We start from the raw sequence: 18,879 nt of genomic DNA, 5'->3' as shown, positions 1-18,879 counted from the left end.
ATAGGGCATCCTTGACTTGTGCCAGTTTCCAAATGGAATGCCTCCAGTTTTTGCCCACTCAGTATGATAGTGGCTGTGGGTTTGTCATAAATGGCTCCTATTATTTTGAGGTATGTTCCTTCAGTATCTAGTTTATTGAGAGTTTTAACATGAAGGGGTGTTGAATTTTATCGAAAGTATTTTCTCTGTCTACTGAGATAATTATGTGGTTTTCATCTTTAGTTCTGTTTATGTGGTGAATTACGTTATTGATTTGTGCATGCTGAACCAGCCTCACATCCCAGGGATGAAGCCAACTTGATCATGGTGAATAAGCTTTTTGATGTACTGCTGGATTCAGTTTGCCAGTATTTTATTGAGGATTTCTGTATGAATGTTCAACAGATATATTGTCTAGAAGTTTTCTTCTTTTGTGCTTCTGCCAGGTTTTGGTATCATGATGATGCTGACCTCATAAAATGAGTTAGGAAGGATCCCCGCCTTTTCAATTGTTTGGAATAGTTTCAGAAGAAATGCTACCAGCTCCTCTTTGTACCTCTGATATAATTCTGGACCTGAGCTTTTTTTGGTTGGTAGGCTATTTAATACTCCCTCAACTTCAAAACTTATTATTGGTGTATTCAGTGACTCAACTTCCTGGTTCAGTCTTGGGAGGGTGTATGGGCCCAGGAATTTATCCATTTCTTCTAGATTTCCAGTTTATTTGCACAGAGTTGGTTATAGTATTATCTGATGGTTGTTTGTATTTCTGTGGAATCAGTGATGGCATCCCCTTATCATTTCTGATTGTGTTTATTTGAATCCTCTCTCTTTTCTTCCTTATTAGCCATCTATTTTAGTAATTTTTTTTTTTTTCCGAAAAACCAGCTCCTGAATTCGTTGATTTTTTTAAAGGGTTTTTCATGTCTCTATCTTCTTCAGTTTCACTCTGAGCTTAGCTATTTCCTGTCTTCTGCTAGCTATGAGATTTGTTTGCTCTTGGTTCTCTAGCTCTTTTAGTTGTAATATTAGTGAGTCACTTTGAGATCTTTCTAGCTGTTTCATGTGGGATTTAGTGGTATACATTTCTCTTAACACTGCTTTAGCTGCATCCCAGAAATTCTGATATGTTGTTTCTTTGCTCTCATTGATTTGAAAGAACTTCTTGATTTCTGCCTTAATTTTGTTATTTACCCAGAAGTCATTCAGAAGCAGGTTTTTCAATTTCCATGTAGTTATGTAGTTTTGAGTGGGCTTTTAAATCTTGAGTTCTAATTTGATTGTGCTGTGGTCTCAGAGACTTTTGTTATGATTTCAGTCCTTTTGCATTTGCTGAGGTGTGTTTTACTTCCAATTACGTGATCAATTTTAGAGTAAGTGCCATGTGGTACTGAAAAAGAATGTATATTCTGATGTTTGGGGGTGGAAAGTTCTGTAGATATCTATCAGGTCCACTTGACCTGGAGCTAAGTTCAAGTCCTGAATATGTTTAATTTTCTGCCTTGATGATTTAATACTGACAGTGGGGTATTAAAGTCTCCCACTTTTTGTGTGGAAGTCTAAGTATCTTTGTAGTTCTCTAAGAACTTGTTTTAAGAATCTGGGTGCTCCTGTATTAGATGCATATATATTTAGGGTCATTAGCTCTTCTCATTGAATTGAACCCTTTCACAATACTCAATGCCTTTCTTTGTCTTTTTTAACCTTTGTTCATTTATAGTCTCTTTTGTCAGAAACTAGGATTGCAACCCCTGCTTTTTTCTGCTTTCCATTTGCTTGGTAAATTTTCCTCCATCCCTTTATTTTTATGTGTGTCTTTGCACATGAGATGTGTCTCTTGAATACAGCACACAGATGGGTCTTGTCTTTGTATCCAGTTTGCCATTCTGTGTCTTTTAATTGGGGGACTTAGCCTATTTACATTTCAGGTTACTATTGTTATGCATGAATTGGATCCTGTCATCATGATGCTAGCTGATTAATTCTGCAGACTTACTAATGTAGTTGCTTCATAGTATCATTGGTCTGTGTACTTCAGTGTGTTTTTGCAGTGGCTGGTAATGGTTTTTCCTATCCATGTTTAGTGCTTCCTTCAGGAGCTCTTGCAAGACAGGCCTGGTGGTGACAAAATCCCTCAGCATGTATCTGAAAAAGGTTTTATTTCTCCTTCACTTTTGAAGCTTAGTTTGCCTGGATATGATGGCTCCCAGTCTCTTCCGGCTTGCAGGGTTTCTTCTCAGGGGTCCACTGCTAGTCTGATGGGCTTCCCTTTGTAGGTGACCTGGCCTTTCTCTGGCTGCCTGTAACATTTTTTCCTTTATTTTAACCTTGGAGAATCTGATAATTATGTCTTGGGGTAGATCTTTTTATGCAGTATCTTATTGGCATTCTCTGGATTTCCTGAATTTGAATATTGGCCTGTCTTGCTAGGCTGGCAGAGTTCTCCTGGATGATAACCTGAAGTGTGTTTTCCAACTTGGTTCCATTCTCCCCATCTCTTTCAGGTACATCAGTCAGTTGCAGGTTTGGCCTTTTTACACAGTCCTATAAATCTTAAACGTATTGTTCATTCCTTTTTATTCTTTATTCTCTAATCTTGTCTGCCTGTCTTATTTCTTCAAGCTCTGATAGTCTCTCTTCTGCTTGGTCAAATCAGCTATTGATACTTGTGTTTGCATCACAAAGTTCTCTTCTTATGTTTTTCAGCCCCATCCGGTCATTTATGTTCCTCTCTAGACTCTTTAATCTAGTTAACAGCTCTGTAATCTTTTATCATGGTTCTTAGCTTCTTTGCACTGGGTTAAGAACATAATCCTTTGGGCTCAGTGGAATTCGTTATTACCCACTTTTTAAGTCTATTTCTGTCAGTTCATCCATCTCAGCTTCAGCCCTGTTCTGTGTTCTTGCTGGAGAGGGGTTGTTGTCATTTGGAGGAAAAGAGGCATTCTGGCTTCAGGGATTTTCAGTGTTTTCGTGTTGGTTTTTCCTCATTTTTGTGAAATTATCTACGTTTGAACTTTGAGGCTGATGACCTTTGGATGGGGTTTTTATGGGGTCTTTTTTGTTGATGTTATTGTTGTTGTTGCTTTTTGTTTGTTTTTCTTGTAACAAGGTCCTCTTCTGCAGCTCTGCTGCACTTTGCTGAGGGTCCACTCCAGATCCTGTTTGCCTGGGTATCACCAGTGGTAGTTGCAGAACAGCAAAGATTGCTTCCTGCTCCTCCCTCTGAAAGGTTCATCCCAGAGGGGGACCAACCTGATGCCAGCCAGAGCTCTCCTGTATGAGATGTCTGCAGAACCCTGCTGGGAGGTCTCACCCAGACAGGAGGCATGGGGTCAGGGACCTTCAGCAGAGCTGGTGTGCTATGCTCAGGGAATCCTGCTCATCAGGATCAGCTGATCTCTTCAGAGCCGGCAGGCAAGAAAGATTAAGTCGCTGAACCTGACACCGTAGCCACCCCTCCTCACAGGTGCTATCCCAGGGAGATGAGAGTTCAGTCTGTAAGCCCCTGACTGGAGCTGGTGGACTTTCTACAGGTAGGCCCTGCCCAGTGAGGAAGGATCTAGAGAAGCAGTCTGGTCACAGCTGCTTTGGTGCACTGTGGGGAATTCTACCCAGTCCAAACCTTCCAGGCTCCTTAGCACTGTCAGGGGAAAATTGCCTACTGGAGACACAGTAATGGTGGTTGCCCCCTCCCCTGGGGAACCTGGTCATCCCAGGCAGATTCCAGACTGCTGTGCTGGTGATGGGGATTTCAAGCCAGTGGTTCTTAGCTTGCTGGGCTCTGTAGGAGTGGGACCTGCTGAGCGAGACCACTTGGCTCCTTGGCTTCAGCCCCCTTTCCACAGGAGTGGATGTTTCTGTCTCACTGGAGTTCCAGGTGCCTCTGGAGTATGTAAAAAAAACTTCTGCAGCTCGGTGCCTGCCTGAACAACCACCCAGTTTTGTGCTTGAGACCCAGGGTCCTGGTGGTGTAGGCTCAAAAGGGAATCTCTTGACCAATGGATTGCAAAAATCTATGGGAAAAGCATAGTACCCCTGGTGGGTAGCACAATCCCTCACCACTTCCCTTGGCTGGAGGAGGGAGGTCCCTGCCCCGCCCCCTACCAACCCATGCACTTTCTGGTGAAGCAATGCCCCACCCTGTTTCTGTTCACTCTCTGTGGGTCATGCCCCTTGCCTAGCCAGTCCCAATGAGATGAACTGGGTACCCAAGTTGGAAATGCAGAAACCACGTGCCTTATGCATTGGTGTCCCTGGGAGCTGCAGACCCAACCTGCTTCTATATGGCCATCTTGGTCCCTCCCCACATCTTTCCTTTTTTGCACAAGAGATAAACTGATAGGAGAAATAAAATAAATAAATAAATAAATAAGGACAATTGTTATTTTTAAACAAACAAAGCCAAACAAAGCCCCCAACACCACAAGACCCTACTCCCAGCCTCTACCATACCCATGCCTGGGAGCAATTGTTTAAAGTTATTTTGTTTCTGACCAGCTGTACAGCCAATCAACAGCTTGTGTTATTTTAATGTAAATGCTTGGTAAACAATTCAAAAGCTGCCTCTTCTTTTCCTTTAAAAAAAAAAACACTTATAACTGCTGTTAATCGAAGCGTATTTTCAGGACCACTTGAATCTATGATCCTGGGTTGCAGTCCTCAAGCTTGGGGCCTAAATAAACTCTACTTATATTAATTTTGCCTCAGTTTCTTCCTCTAAAGTCGACACTTTCATATACTGAGAAAGCAGCAAATCAAAATATTGGTTCCTTTGATTGGAAAATGCATTAATATGATTTTTTTCACGAAAAGAAAAGCCCTTGATAAATCAAAGTGGATAGAGGTTGAGGCAAAAGGGAACTAAATGGCTCTCCATAATAAAACAGAGGAATTCAAGTTATTTGGGGAGGGGTGTCCAGAGAAAAGTAAGAACCTGAAACTGGGAGAAGAGAATAGCTGAGGATGTTCTGAGATTCTAAAATCCAAAGGAAACTGTACAGTAAAATCACAAAACTGCACCTATGATAGCAGTTCCCTGGGAGATATGTCCCCCTCCACACCGAGTCTGGTTTAAGTACAAGCTTCTTTGATGCTTGCCTGTGCTAGTGTTTTTGTTGGAGTAGGTAGCTAGACAGACATGAGTAGAGCAGGAGAGGGCCCTCCCCAGGAATGTCACGTAAACATCAGGTGATAGGCAGTTGTTAAACTGCCTCTCCAAAATAATAGTTTGCTGCAGCCAGTGCCAGGGAAAGGCAGTCTCCCAACAGATAGAAAACTCTTTAAGGTGGTGACCACAGCTGCCTGGTAAGATCTCAGAAGTTGGGCTAGTGGGCTCAAGCATGTACACTAAGAGACAAAATAGCAGAGTTTAACTGGTATATGACCCTCCTCTGGGAATACCTGACCAGTAAGGGAAAAATGTCTCGAATGAGCATGCGCACCACTTCAATAAACACACTGCACACACAGCCCCTCCCAAGTACCGGCAGGCCACTGAGCATGTGAACAGTCGGCTCCAAGGTAAAAATCGGGAGAGAAGAAATGCAAACCATGCCAATGTATAAAAACCCAAGTCAAGCGTCAGATAGGGCACTTGAATCTCTCAAGTTGCCTGCTTGGCTCTCTTCCAAGTGTACTTTACTTCCTTTCATTACTGCTCTAGAATTTTTTTGTAAAATTCTCACTCTTGCTCTAAAACTTGTCTCAGTCTCTCAGTCTGCTTTATGTCCCTTGGCTGAATTCCTTCCTCCAATGAGGCAAAAATTGGGTTTGCTGCAGACCCTATGGATTCACTGCTGCTAACAGTTACATGTTTTCCGTTTCACATCCCCTTCCCACTGTAGCCCTTTGTGGGACCATCTGTGTAGAAACTTCTATTTTCAATTTTTCAGTTAATATGAGCCCACATTCTTGTTTCTGGTCCCTACATAAAGGTTAAAATTCAAGTGCCTCAGTCACCTCCACTGAGCATCTGAGTATCAGTTCACAGTCTCGCTGCCCCAGTTTTCAGATCCCTCTGCATTTTTGACCTCTAGGATTTTTCCTGACCTTTAGGTAACCCAGCTATGCATTTCAAAGGAGTTTACCAAGTTGCATTATCTCTTCCAGCTGTTCTCGAGATTTTGTAGTAGGTGAGGTTTCAGGTTAACCAGTCTGCCACCTTGTAAAAAAAACTCGTAAAATGGCTAGATGCGAAACTCTGCTCAGGATTAGCATCTTCTCTGCAGCAGAACCCTCAACATTTATAAAATGATGAATTTAGTTACATCTTGGTGATTTAAAGAATAAAGGAGGTCGGTGGCTCACACCTGTAATCCCAGCACTTTGGGAGGCCGAGGCGGGTGGATCACGAGGTCAAGAAATCGAGACCATCCTGGCCAACATAGTGAAACCCTGTCTCTACTAAAAATACAAAAAATTAGCCGGGCGTGGTGGCACGCGCCTGTGGTCCCAGGTACTCAGGAGGCTGAGGTGGGAGAATTGCTTGAACCCAGGAGGCAGAGGTTGCAGTGAGCTGGGATTGCGCCACTGCACTCCAGCCTGGCAACAGAGCAAGACTCTGTCTCTCAAAAAAATATAAATAAATAAAGGAGGTTACAATAAGCTTCCTTTTAGTGGTTTAAGAAATTGAAGTACAGAAAGAGAGTCAAAGATGGGACAGTTTTTCCTCATGGTGCTGGAAATACAGACTGTCCGAGCCTCCGTCCCTTTTAGCTCAACCAGCTAACTTACCACTTTCCCTCTCCATTGACTGCTTTTCAGCTTGGCTCCTCAGAGATGTCTAGAGCCATAAGAGTTAGTGCCTACTTCAGGGAACGCACTGTAATGAGAAAAACAGGAGCCAGGCAACTCTGGGCTAAACAACTCTTGAGGTTCTGGTCCAGATAAACCCAGGGATTCTTTTCTCTATAGTAAGAGATCATGAGACCTCAGCTTAAATTAAATTTATACCCATTCCTAAAATTGGCACACATTCACACAAAAAGCAGACTAGTCTAAGAAAACAACTTCTTCCTCTTGGAAACCCTACAGCCACTCACCATTCATTCTAGTCCTGAACTCCTCCAGTTTGAAAATGAATCCTAAAATGCATTAACACAGGTCTAGCCATCATAGGAAATTCTTGAAACCCCTTTGGGAATAATTCTAGGACAATATTCCTAGAGAGACCCATAAATAAGGACACACTGGACTCCCCACGGATTCAGTATAATGCAAATGAGATTCAATGTAAAGAATCCTGAATTCCTCCTACTCCCAGAAGTCCTCTGATAAAAACCAGTTACTTGTGAGGTCTGTGTGCTCACTGTGCTTTCTGCACTCTCCGGCTCCATCATTCCTCGCACTACATAAGATGAAGCAATACCTCAGAAAACATAGTGTCTTCTAGGGCAACCCCTATAGCACAGTTGTATCCATTTGTTCTAAGAACTGATTTTCCTCCAAGTTTACACTCCTACTTCAGTGTGCTCACTATATCAAATGATGTGTGCCATAAACATTAGTAACACATATTTTATAAATGGTGATTTATTTTTTATTTTTAGAGGCAGGGTCTTGCTGTTTCACCCTAGCTAGAGTGCAGTGGCACAATCATAACTCACTGTAACCTGGAACTGCCAAGTTTAAGCAATCCTCCTGCCTCAGTTTTCCAAGTAGCTAGGACTACACGGTGTGCCATCACCCCCAGCTAAGTTCTTTTATTTTTTTGTAAGAGACAAAGTCTCACTCTGTTGCCCATACTGGTCTCAAACTTCTGGTCTCAAGTGATCCTCTTGCCTCAGCCTTCCAAAGCACTGGGATAATAGGCATAAGTCATTATGCTCAGCCTTGATTTATTTATTTTTTTCTGCAGAACTAACCCATTTGTCCCTTGCTTTGTATTTTTCTAAAATGTGCCACCTTTCATATACCTCTCAGTAAAAGATGTTTTTCCTATGAAGATGAAGCATAATGATGAAGAGTTTGACAGTTACATAAAAATCTGTAAAACTGTATTTAGTCTGAGAATAAAAAAGACCACTTTCAATTTTAGTTAAGATACACATATATTCTAGGCTAACTATTCTCTTATTTCTTAAGCATATCTCCTGCTTGTTTCAATTGTCAAATTCAGCTTGAAGAATAAAATACAGAGAAAGGCTAATAGGCATACAGTGAATGAGTAACAAGATCAACCATCAATCAGATCTGTGTTCTCTTTTAAACAATAAAGTGGCAGAACCTCTCTAGTCCTCAGTTTCTTGATCTCCAAAACTGAGATAATACAAATTCCTATTCCATGGAGTCATTGCGAGATTTAATTGAGGTAATTCATGCCTGGTGTAAACAATCAATAACTATTAGCTCTCATTTTATTTCCAGCTATTGAGTACTTTACAGAATGCAAGGAATTATTTATTGTATTTAATTTATTGTTTTCAAATCTACTCCCTTCCTCAGAATAAGCATTTTTGGTTAGCACAGACTTCATTAGCTCTAGATCAAAACAAACAAACAAACAAACAAACAAGCAGAACAAGCAGAATTAGATCAAAAGTCAGCTTCTAAGCAAAACATATATTTTATATATTATATAATGTATTATTTCCAGCAATTGCTTTTAAAATGTAGTTTTCAGGCTGGGCGCAGTGGCTCACACCTATAATCCCAGCACTTTGGGAGGCCGAGGCAGGCGGATCACGAGGTCAAGGGATCGAGACCACCCTGGTCAACATGGTGAAACCCCATCTCTACTAAAAATACAAAAAATTAGACGGGCACGGTGGTGCGTGCCTGTAGTCCCAGCTACTCGGGAGGCTGAGGCAGGAGAATTGCTTGAACCCAGGAGGCGGAGGTTGCGGTGAGCCGAGATCGCGCCATTGCACTCCAGCCTGGGTAACAAGAGTGAAACTCCATCTCAAAAAAAAAAAAAAAAAAGGTAGTTTTCATATAGGTTCTTTCTTCTTCTGCTCCCAATGCTTTGAGTACAAAAAAACTCAGAGAGAAACCTTTGGCTGTGTAAGGTAACTCCAATCATTATCCATTCTAGTATTACAGGCACTGCTCCAAGTCTGATGCGCATTTTGACTAGCCACAGGTTAGAGCCTTCAAAACAGACCCAGTATTAAGACTAAGTCGAAGAAATAATTACAGACAAAGTATTTTAATAACTTTCTAAAGCCTGAACATTTTATCCAAAAGCACATTCTTGAATTTATCACTTGTTAGTATAGACTAAAATATAAAACATGTGAAATGTATTTTTCCCTTTGCTATTCATCTCCTTTAACGGTGAGGGAGAAAAACAGTTAAATTCTAAACAAGCTTCCCTCTCAGTACTGAACAATGCTGGCCAAAATCTGTATCTAACATCAGAACAATGCAAGTGTTTTCCATTGGAACTGGACAACAATCCTGCCTCGCCTACATTTAGAAGAAAAGGATATTACCTAGCTTTCTGATCTACTGGGGAAAACAGATCAAAGTCTTTCTCAGTAACTATTTCAATACACAACAAATATCTAAAGTGGTTTATTATTGTCACTAATCTAATTTTAATACTAAGCCAATCTCCTTATGTTCTGGCCTTAAAACTTACTGAGAGCAGGCTGAGCATGGCGCTTCACGCCTGTAATCCGGCACTTTGGAAGGCCGAGGTAGGTGGATCACCTGAGGTCAGGAGTTCAAGACCAGCCTGGCCAACATGGTAAAATCCCGTCTCTACTATAAAATACAAAAATTAGCCAGGCATGGTGGGAAGCACCTGTAATCTCAGCTACTCTGGAGGCTGATGCAGGAGAATCACTGGAACCTGGGAGGCAGACGCTGCAGTGAGCCAAGATCGTGCCACTGCACTCCAGCCCAGGCTGACAACAGGGAGGCTCCATCTCCAAAAAAAAAACAAAACCAAAAACTTACTGAGCGCAAACAAAGAGGAAACTATATTGAAAGATCAATTCTTGTGTTTCATTACATAATGAAAGACATGGAGAAAGGAAAAAATAGACAACCTACTTGTTAGCACATCTTCATGCCTTAGTGATTTGATAAGTATATATCACAAGCTAGGAGTTAATACAGGGTGCCCCACTTTTAAAACAACCTATTTATAGCAAAGGTCTCTCTGTTGAGACTGTCAAGCGAGTTAAAGAAAATGCCTCCAGTACCAAACACTTTTTTTAGCCAGGCATTGCAGAGCAATGAAATTGCAAACCTGGAAACCTTCATCTTAGCCTCACTCTATGAATCATTTGAATATCTGCAAATCAGTAAGATTTCCTTATTCTTATACGCTCTTGTCAGTATAATGAAATTAGTACCTGTCCTCCCACCACACTATGTAAAAGTCCTAAAAAGAAAAGGAACAGAATCTAAGTATTGTAATGCGCTATATGTATCCCGGAAAAAAAATTTAATGTCTTAGGTAAGAAAAAATACACAAAATACTCCTTCTTAGAATCGAATATTTGTAAAGCAGACTTCGACTACTACAAGCTAAAAATTCTGAAATTGTTATGAGTTTCAAACATAACACTCACCACAGTAGAAAGGGGAAATATAACCTACCCCATGTTCCCATCCATGAGAAGAATCGTGTTGTATATGTGAGAAAATATGAAGAGAAAGAGAATTGTGCTGAAGAACATTGTCATCCATGACCCATGATCCTCTCGAAACATTTTTAATCGGAGCAACTGACCTGAAATACAAATATTATTAAAAATTAATGTACATTGTAACTCAAAACTCATAGATCTTTGCTTTATTATAGTGAATTTCTATTGTCTCACTATATTCTGAAGTCTTTGTCATAGGACTGCCTTATGAATGAAGCCACCATATAATGTTCTTTCTGCTCTTTTGTAAATAAATGATCATAAAGTCCAAGACGATCCTCATATCACTTTTCATCCTAAATAGTACTAATGCAAGAATCTAGTGTTCCCAGATAGTTCATCATGCTAGCATGAAAACAAGATGAATTAGAGCTATTTTTTATTTTACAAATATGTTTTTTGTTCATACTAAAACTACTTAAGGCAAATGGTAAAGAAGTCGCATGAATGCCATATCATTTCCTTTTGCTTCTATAGATGCATTCCCAATACTGGCCAGATGATAAAACCAAGGCCAACCTTACTTACAAGATCTAATTGTTTAAGGTACATGAAAACTTGAAAGAGAAAATTAAGTCTCTGTTATAAAACATGTAGCTTAGCCTCGCTCTTAACTGAAATGATCCATACCCCCCATACAAGTGCAAACGAGAGGTGATAATCTGTGTGCTAACGAAGCTTGATGTGACTGCTGGACAAACAACTTTCACCCTGACGACTAAAATTCCATTTATGAAGACAAATGCTAAAATTAGAGAGAAAGTTAAGATGCATACACTTTAAGGGAGAAAACTATATTAAGATGAACACTAAAGTAAAAATGACTAATATCAGAATTTAACCAGAGAGATGTTTTGATGTATGGTAAAGAGAAATGATGGCACCAGCACCCTGAAAGGTGAGAAAGGTGAAAATTCTTGGGAGTAAGAAAGAAGTGAACATAGGTCACTCTGCTTCTCCCAAGATAAATTTTGTCTATTATACTTACCTTCCTTCCTAAGAATAATAAGGGAGATGATGTGCATATAGGGACTATAATTAAAATAGAGTAGACCTGAATCTTACAATAAAATTTCTTACTACAGAAAATATTCCTTTTTTTAATGATACATCAGTTATGGAATATATGTATGTATTTCTATCTGGAAATTATCTCTCTAAGGACAAACAGTATCTCACAATATCTCACTGAGCATAAGAAGAAATAATCTTTTAAGTTTTAACTACTGAACTTTTCCTTATATCTCACCTTTATTAAAATATCACTTCAGATTTCATTTGCCAACCAGGCTAACAGAAATATTATCCTAGCCAAAACTTCAGATGGAGGGTTAAAAAAAGGGGGAAGGAGATTTGGTTACATCGCACCATGGATTCTTGGCCTATACAAGAGAAGCAAAGGTTAAAACTGAAAGTCAGGGAGAATGTGACTGTGTAACTAAAAGAAGAATATGGAAAACCTTCTACTATAACAAATGATACTAGCCCCACAAATCATAAGATCACAGGACTTGCCTATTAATTGAATCAATAATTATGAAAAGCCAGAGATTTTCAAGACTCCAAACATATTGACAAGAATATTATAAAAAGATATTATTGAGAGCAAAACCACATGCTATAAATATCTTACACTACAAAGAATATTTATTCATTCATTGAACAAATATTTAATGTGTGCCTCTTACATGCCAGAAACAGTTCTAGGTACTAGAGATTCAACTGTAAGCAATGCAGGAGAGAGCTTGAAGTCAATTTTCATTTGAGTATTTCATGGAATTGTGACCTTACTTTGGACTCATGGACTCTCTTTGTTCAGGGGTCCCTTTGCAGTAAGTCCTTTCAGCTTTAGAACAAGTCCTATTTATTTAATTCAGCAGTTGATAATGAAGAACTTCAAAGACTGGCAATTAGAGTTTTTTCAAGATTTAAATGTGAATTTCTTTCTTAACATAAGCATATGTCAAAAATTTCACTAACAGATGTACTTTAAAAGTCAAATAATAATGCTGGTGATTTAACAGTGCTTTGCAAATAAAATATTGTAGACTAATTATACATAGGTAGAAACAGCACAAAGTTAGCAAAAAGAGAGATGTGGCAGTACTATTTATTCTGTCATTGCAAAGCTCCTCATCTGCCACTAATTTCAGTCATTAGTGTCATTAGAACAAAATGGCAGGTTAACATGACTTGAAATTCATTTGAATAAAAGTGCTGCAAAATATTAAGCTCAGAACTAGTATGACCCAAGCGTTGAGTTAAAATATATTTTAAAAATTTCCTGTAAGTACTTAAAGATTAACTTAATGAGTAACCCGCAAATGTTAGAAACATATACACAGGGACTGCCCTCAGGTAACTGTTCTCACAGAGGACTTCAGTGTTAAGTCGAATCATATCTCAAAAATTTCCCATAAGCTACTTATAGGTTAACTCAATGAATAACCCTCAAATGTTAGAAACATATATGCATAGACTGCCCTCAGCTTACTGTTCTCATGAAGGACTTCTCCCATGCAGTGTAATCAGACCAAGAACCTTGGAACTACCTGAGGATGTCAGATAGAAATACATTGTCTCTGCCCTTTAAGGTGACTATATATATGGTTTCTCTGAGACAACAGTGGTCTATAATTTTTGTCATGGCCTAAGTATTAATAGTAATCCCTTCCCTTCTTAAGTGTGCTGGTCTAGAAAATAAATTATGGGCCATTTTCCTATAGGTCCCCAAATTCAGAAATTTATGACTTTCTTTTAGAGGAGTTTCAGAAGACAACTGAGTGACAACAATCTTTAGAGGCCAATAGAAGTGAAAAACATCACTAAGAGGGATATGCTTCTAACATGGTCAAAAATGATTTTTATTTTAATCATATAGTAATATTTGTAAATATGAGTGTATATTTATGTTATTAACAAGATCCATCTTGGAGTGTACAGGCTGTCACCTTCAACACAAAGAAATTAGAAAATACACCTTAGAGCAATCAAAAGCATTAATGTGGAACACAAACCCATATGTGTGACGAAGAAGAGGGTGGGAGGGCACAGGGATTGATGATTATGAACGCTGGCTAAAGTCAGATGAAATGGTGGCCTAGAACTTCAGAATGTGTTCTGGAAATACAGGTTTAGGACCACTAAGATATCATAAAATTCTAACAAAATTAATGAGATAAAAGCATATTTAAAAGTGTATATAAAATGAGCCCACATATGTTATGGAAAATAGAGGCAGACAATTATGACAGGGAGAATTATGGAGAAACTACTTGGTTTCCTGGCTTTTTTGCTGCTGTGTTCTCTTCACCAAAAGAACAGAAAGAAGAATTTCCTTTCTATCGCACTGTCAGACTTTTTTATCGAAAGTTCTAGGTCCCTTTTCTGTAGAGTGATTTTCACATGGAGGCCTGTGCAAAGAAATACACTAAACAGTCTCAGAGGAAAGAGTAGAAGTGTTTGTGTTTCCAGGGAGGACATTTGAGTAGCCCTACCTCTGGAAGGCTGTTAAAGCAGGGGATCAGATAGACCAAGGGCTTCTGCATTCATAAAGAATACAAGGATTTAGGCCTTGTATTCTGCAAGGTGGCAGAACCTCATTTGGGGATGACTACATGGATGTTGGTGAAGGCCAAGGTATCAAGGGTCATGATCCGGTTTGGTTGTGTGTCCCCACCCAATTCTCACCTTGAATTGTAATAATTCTCACAAGTTGTGGGAGGGTCCAAGTGAGAGGTAATTGAATCATGGAGGTGAATCTTTCCTGTGCTGTTCTTGTGGTAATGAATAAGTCTCATGATAGCTGATGGTTTTACTAATGGGAGTTCCTCTACACAAGCTCTCTCTTGACTGCCACCATGCGAGATGTAACTTTTCTCCTCCTTTGCCTTCTGCCATGATTGTGAGGCCTCCCCAGCCATGTGGAACTGTGAGACAATTAAATCTCTTTCCTTTATAAATTACCCAGTCTCAGGTACGTCTCTATTAGCAGCATGAGAACAGACTAATACACATGGCTTTGGAAGTCTGAGTTATCAAACTAAGCTAGCCCCAGGGGAATGGCACCAGTAGGGCAGCCACCCACCTCTATTAGGTGCATGATGACCTGAGTAGATTCCAGGCATGTTAGACAGGGTCATTGTGCCAAAGTGGTAGAAGACCATTACTGAAGTAGCAGTAGGAGAAGGGGTAGAGAAGTAAAAACAAGCTGAAGGAGTCTTTTCAGGATCTGTAGCCCTGAACTCCTGCAAAACCTTAGTGATAGAAAAGGTGATTTGAAATATTATTAGTATTGTACCCTCTGCTTACCTTGGTAAGCAAAAACTCGAGTAAGACTTAATTTAGAGGCAACAGTGTGGCATTACACATGAGACCCTGACTAGGAAATATAAAAGGACAAATGAAGGGTTCATTCCTCAAGAAGACTACAAATTGAAATTAGCACTACTGTCCATTAAGTCTTCTGCTCTAAAACCTCCTATATATAATTTGACCCACCCATATATACAAGAAACAAATAGAATCTGCAGTTACTGAAAGGAGTATATTTAGTTTGTTGGAGTAAAATGATACAATAGTCAAAAGAATCAGCATAGCAGGCATTCCACATACCAGTAAGAATATTACTGTTTCAAATAACAAAAGGGAAAATAAAATACAACTAAACTAAAACTAGGTTAAATTATAAGGAGTCTTTATTGACTTCCTTCTCACATCTTCTTTTTTTCTCATGTTTGTTCTCTAAACAAAACATAAAATTTTTACATACAAAAGATATTCAAGAAATAATACAGATCTTGTTTAGCTAAAGGAATAGAATGACTACAAACAAGACCTGATCCAGCACTCAGACAATATTATCAAGGCTTGATTAATCTCTATTTCCCAGCTCCATTTCCTCAGAGTGGGGTCTCATCCTAACTGGCTCCCACTACTTTCTCCCCAGGACACACACACGCACGCTTTCTTGTCCCAGGATGCCCGTAACAACCTGAGGACTGCTTCTTCATTGTTGTCCATGGATGAAAAGGTAATACTTTTGCTGTAGCATTTCTAGAGAAAGTTATGAGATTCAATCTGTTCGGGTTCATTTGGGTCCTGAACCGATTACCCTAGCCAGAGTTATGAAAAGCAATTTAATTAATCCTTAGGATTAGCTAAGCCTATGCTACCTGCTCCACTTCTACAGCCAAATGAAATTAGTTCCCTAGCATCACCTTGACCCCAAATGAAAGTTAAGTTTGGCAAAGACAGTGTTGAAGAGGGGACAGCCACAGACTAAAGGCCTCCAGGTCCTTGAATCACTGCTTAGAACACAGGTGCCTGCCATGTTTTGGGCTTTATGTGAATAAGAAATTCAACTGGTCTACAGTCATACATTTTGGAGGTTTGTATTACTGCAGCTACCATTATCTTACAGGTTCAGAGATGACTGATGGAAAGAGGCCCATAGAAGGCAAGAAAAATGGGTTTTAAATGGCCCACATGAAGTCTTTACTTCCTTTATCTTTCTTTACATCCCTAGTTCTCAGCATAATACATAATAAAATATTTTTACTGAATGAAATACTGATGGGAAGATTCTAGGAAGAAAATTAAGACCTGCATTCAAGTCCTCCAAAAGAAAAATTATTCAAGTAAAATATGAAGAAAACACACCTTTCTGGCAATGGTCCTAATGAGACATAGTGGGAGTGGGATGCAGCTTCTCCTCCACATGGTTTCTTTCTTCTTCTCTTGTCCCACTGATCGCAAAACCCACACCACGACCTTCCTGACGCTACACCTGCTAACCTAGAGGCTTTAATCATACAAAGAAAAGAGCCATTCTATATTGCTCTTCTGTGTTCTCAAAATGTTTAAACAGGCCTTTTACTCAAAGAATTCCAGAAACTGGCCTTAGGAGATCCAAATATCCACCCAAGGTTGTGGGGTGTCTCATCTTGAAAAGGAAGGCTGAACGACGGATTTATAGCCTTGTCGTCCCCAGCCAGAACACTGGGTGGCATATCACCTCAAAATAACCATCACAACTGGATAATGCTGCCCTGCATACCCCAGCCATCACATGCTTTGCCCGGCCCACCTGCACACCCTATCCCTAGTGGCAGTTCCTGTGCACTGCCTAATAAAAAATCCTACGGGCTCTTTTCAGGGAGCCAGTCAGAGAATCCTTATACCTCTACTGTCTCCCTTGAGCTCGAGCACAAGCCCCAAAATAAAGCCCTGTCTGGCTAATCTGCTTGGCCTTATGTTAATTTCTATTGCACGGGAGCCTAAGAGCCTGTGGTCTATAACGCTAAGGCCCACAGATCGGTATAATTTTTGTCTACGATATGTGTGCTATACTTGTCTATAAACTAGCACAGTAGAGACCAGATTGATCTTCTTTACCACTATGTCCCCATGGCATAGTACCTGGCATACAACATGTCTTAAGTATTTGTCCAATGGATAAAAATATAAAGGGCTCTAACAAGCTCCTGCTTCCTTATCAGCCTTTTCATCAACACCACTGTTTTCTATGTACCCTATATTTGTCTTACACAACCCCAGTGAACTCCCAACTCTGATGTACACCTACAGTTTGTTTTCTCTAATTTTGGCTACTGTGGAAAAAAGTTGCACAACACAGTTGAGAAGCCACTATGTAATCATGATTCCAAGTTTAGTTGCTAACACAGTACTGCACATTAATGCATCAATGCTTTTCCCTGTCCCTGTCAATTCTCTTTCCTGTTCTCCTCAACATCTATTTCAAGTTTCATTTCAAAGCTCCTACTGAGCCCCTTTCACTCTTAGAATATGGCTTTGGTCCCAACCTCGAGGTGACGTTCTTCCCATCAAACATGATTTCCCTCAACTTCCTACCTGCTCACATTCACCTGCTTATCTACCTTCATGACTATCCTAGCTTCCTTCCCTTATTCCTCAGAGGATGCAGTACTCCTCCCAAAGAAGACCCTACTTGTGCCTTTTTAAAACCACACCCTCTCCTCTCTTGGGAGATTTGGTCTAGCCGTATTTTCTCTCCTTTATATATCTGATCTCTCTCTCTCCTCATTCTTTTTTCTTCACCTCTGAAGCCTCTTAAGTTGATCCTAAAAACAATGTCCTTGAACTTCCATCCGTTCTCCTTGTTTTCTCATCCAGACTTCAAGAAAGAGTAATCTTTATCACACCCACTCACCGAGATCTTACTTGCCATGCAAACATTCTACTGAAATCGTCCTGGCAAATGCAATGACCTCTACCACTCCCAAATTCAGACTAAATATATTGGTCTTTAATTTGCAAGACATTCTGGCTGCATCTGACCTAACAGTTGTTCTCCATCTCTTTTGACACTACTTCCTTGACTTTCCTAGCACCAAATACGCCATTCTTTTTCTATTTTTCTGATTTTTCTCAGTTACCATTTTAGGCATCCCTTCTTCCAATTACCCCATAAATGATGATGTTCCGTGGTCTGTCCTCAGTCCTTGTCTTTATCATAACTCTATATAATCTTATCCTCTCTCATGGTTTCAACATCCAGTATCTCCAGCAGAAACTTTTCCTCCTGAGCTTTACACTGGAAGTCGGCTGCCCACTACAGTCCCAGATATCCTATCATCAAATCAAATGCAGTATACAAAAACAAAGCCAAAATCCCTACCCTCTGCCCCAACATACGATATGCCCCAAATTTGCAATTTGACCCATCCCACCCCTAAGTCCACTCCTACTTCTGAATTTATTATCTTATCATTTTCAAAATCATTCAAGACAGAATTCATCCTTGGTTTTTTCTTCCTTCACACCTTCCATTTCAATCAATGGCCATATCACTTTATGTCCTTACATCCAAACTCTTCTCTCATAATTTAGGTTCTCACTGTCTCTTAATAAGACCTATTGCAATGCCCTCTTAACTGGCCTGTCTTCCTCCAGCCTTTTCCATCTCAAATCCACCCTCCGCAGAGCTAACAGAACTGACTAAAATCATGTGTGGCCAAGTCACCCCTTCACTTAAAAAAATCTTTTAATAATTATCATTCCCCCATAATATAAAATCCAAGCTCCCTAACATGGTATACAAGGCATGACTTGATTTGACCCATACTTCCCTCTCCTCCTTCACTACTCCCTTCCTTTTGCTGTTTCCATCAATGCTAAGCAGGCTGCATTTTCTACGCTCGTACTGAACCCTCTGCTTCTCCATAACTCAACTAACTACTCTACTTCATATAAAGTATAAAATACAGGTCAGAAATGATCTCTAGGAAGTCGTCTTCTTTGTTAATATTTTATATCA

General features: G+C 39.8%; 1 protein-coding gene across 5 annotated transcripts in view; it reads right to left on the bottom strand.

Moving 5' to 3' along the window:
• Positions 1 to 18,879, bottom strand: part of TMEM117 (transmembrane protein 117) — a 515,768-nt gene that overhangs the window by 395,561 nt on the left and 101,328 nt on the right. For all 5 annotated transcript variants that reach the window (XM_074403160.1, XM_039461745.2, XM_039461746.2 and 2 more), the window contains one exon: positions 10,531 to 10,663. In XM_074403160.1, the coding sequence (XP_074259261.1) occupies positions 10,531 to 10,663 (133 nt within the window). The remainder of the gene's footprint in view (positions 1 to 10,530; positions 10,664 to 18,879) is intronic.

Source organism: Saimiri boliviensis, chromosome 7 (assembly GCF_048565385.1).
Source record: "Saimiri boliviensis isolate mSaiBol1 chromosome 7, mSaiBol1.pri, whole genome shotgun sequence".
Lineage (NCBI taxonomy): Eukaryota > Metazoa > Chordata > Mammalia > Primates > Cebidae > Saimiri > Saimiri boliviensis.
The sequence above is the reverse complement of the archived record's forward strand: the minus strand, read 5'-3'. Positions and strand labels throughout refer to the sequence as shown.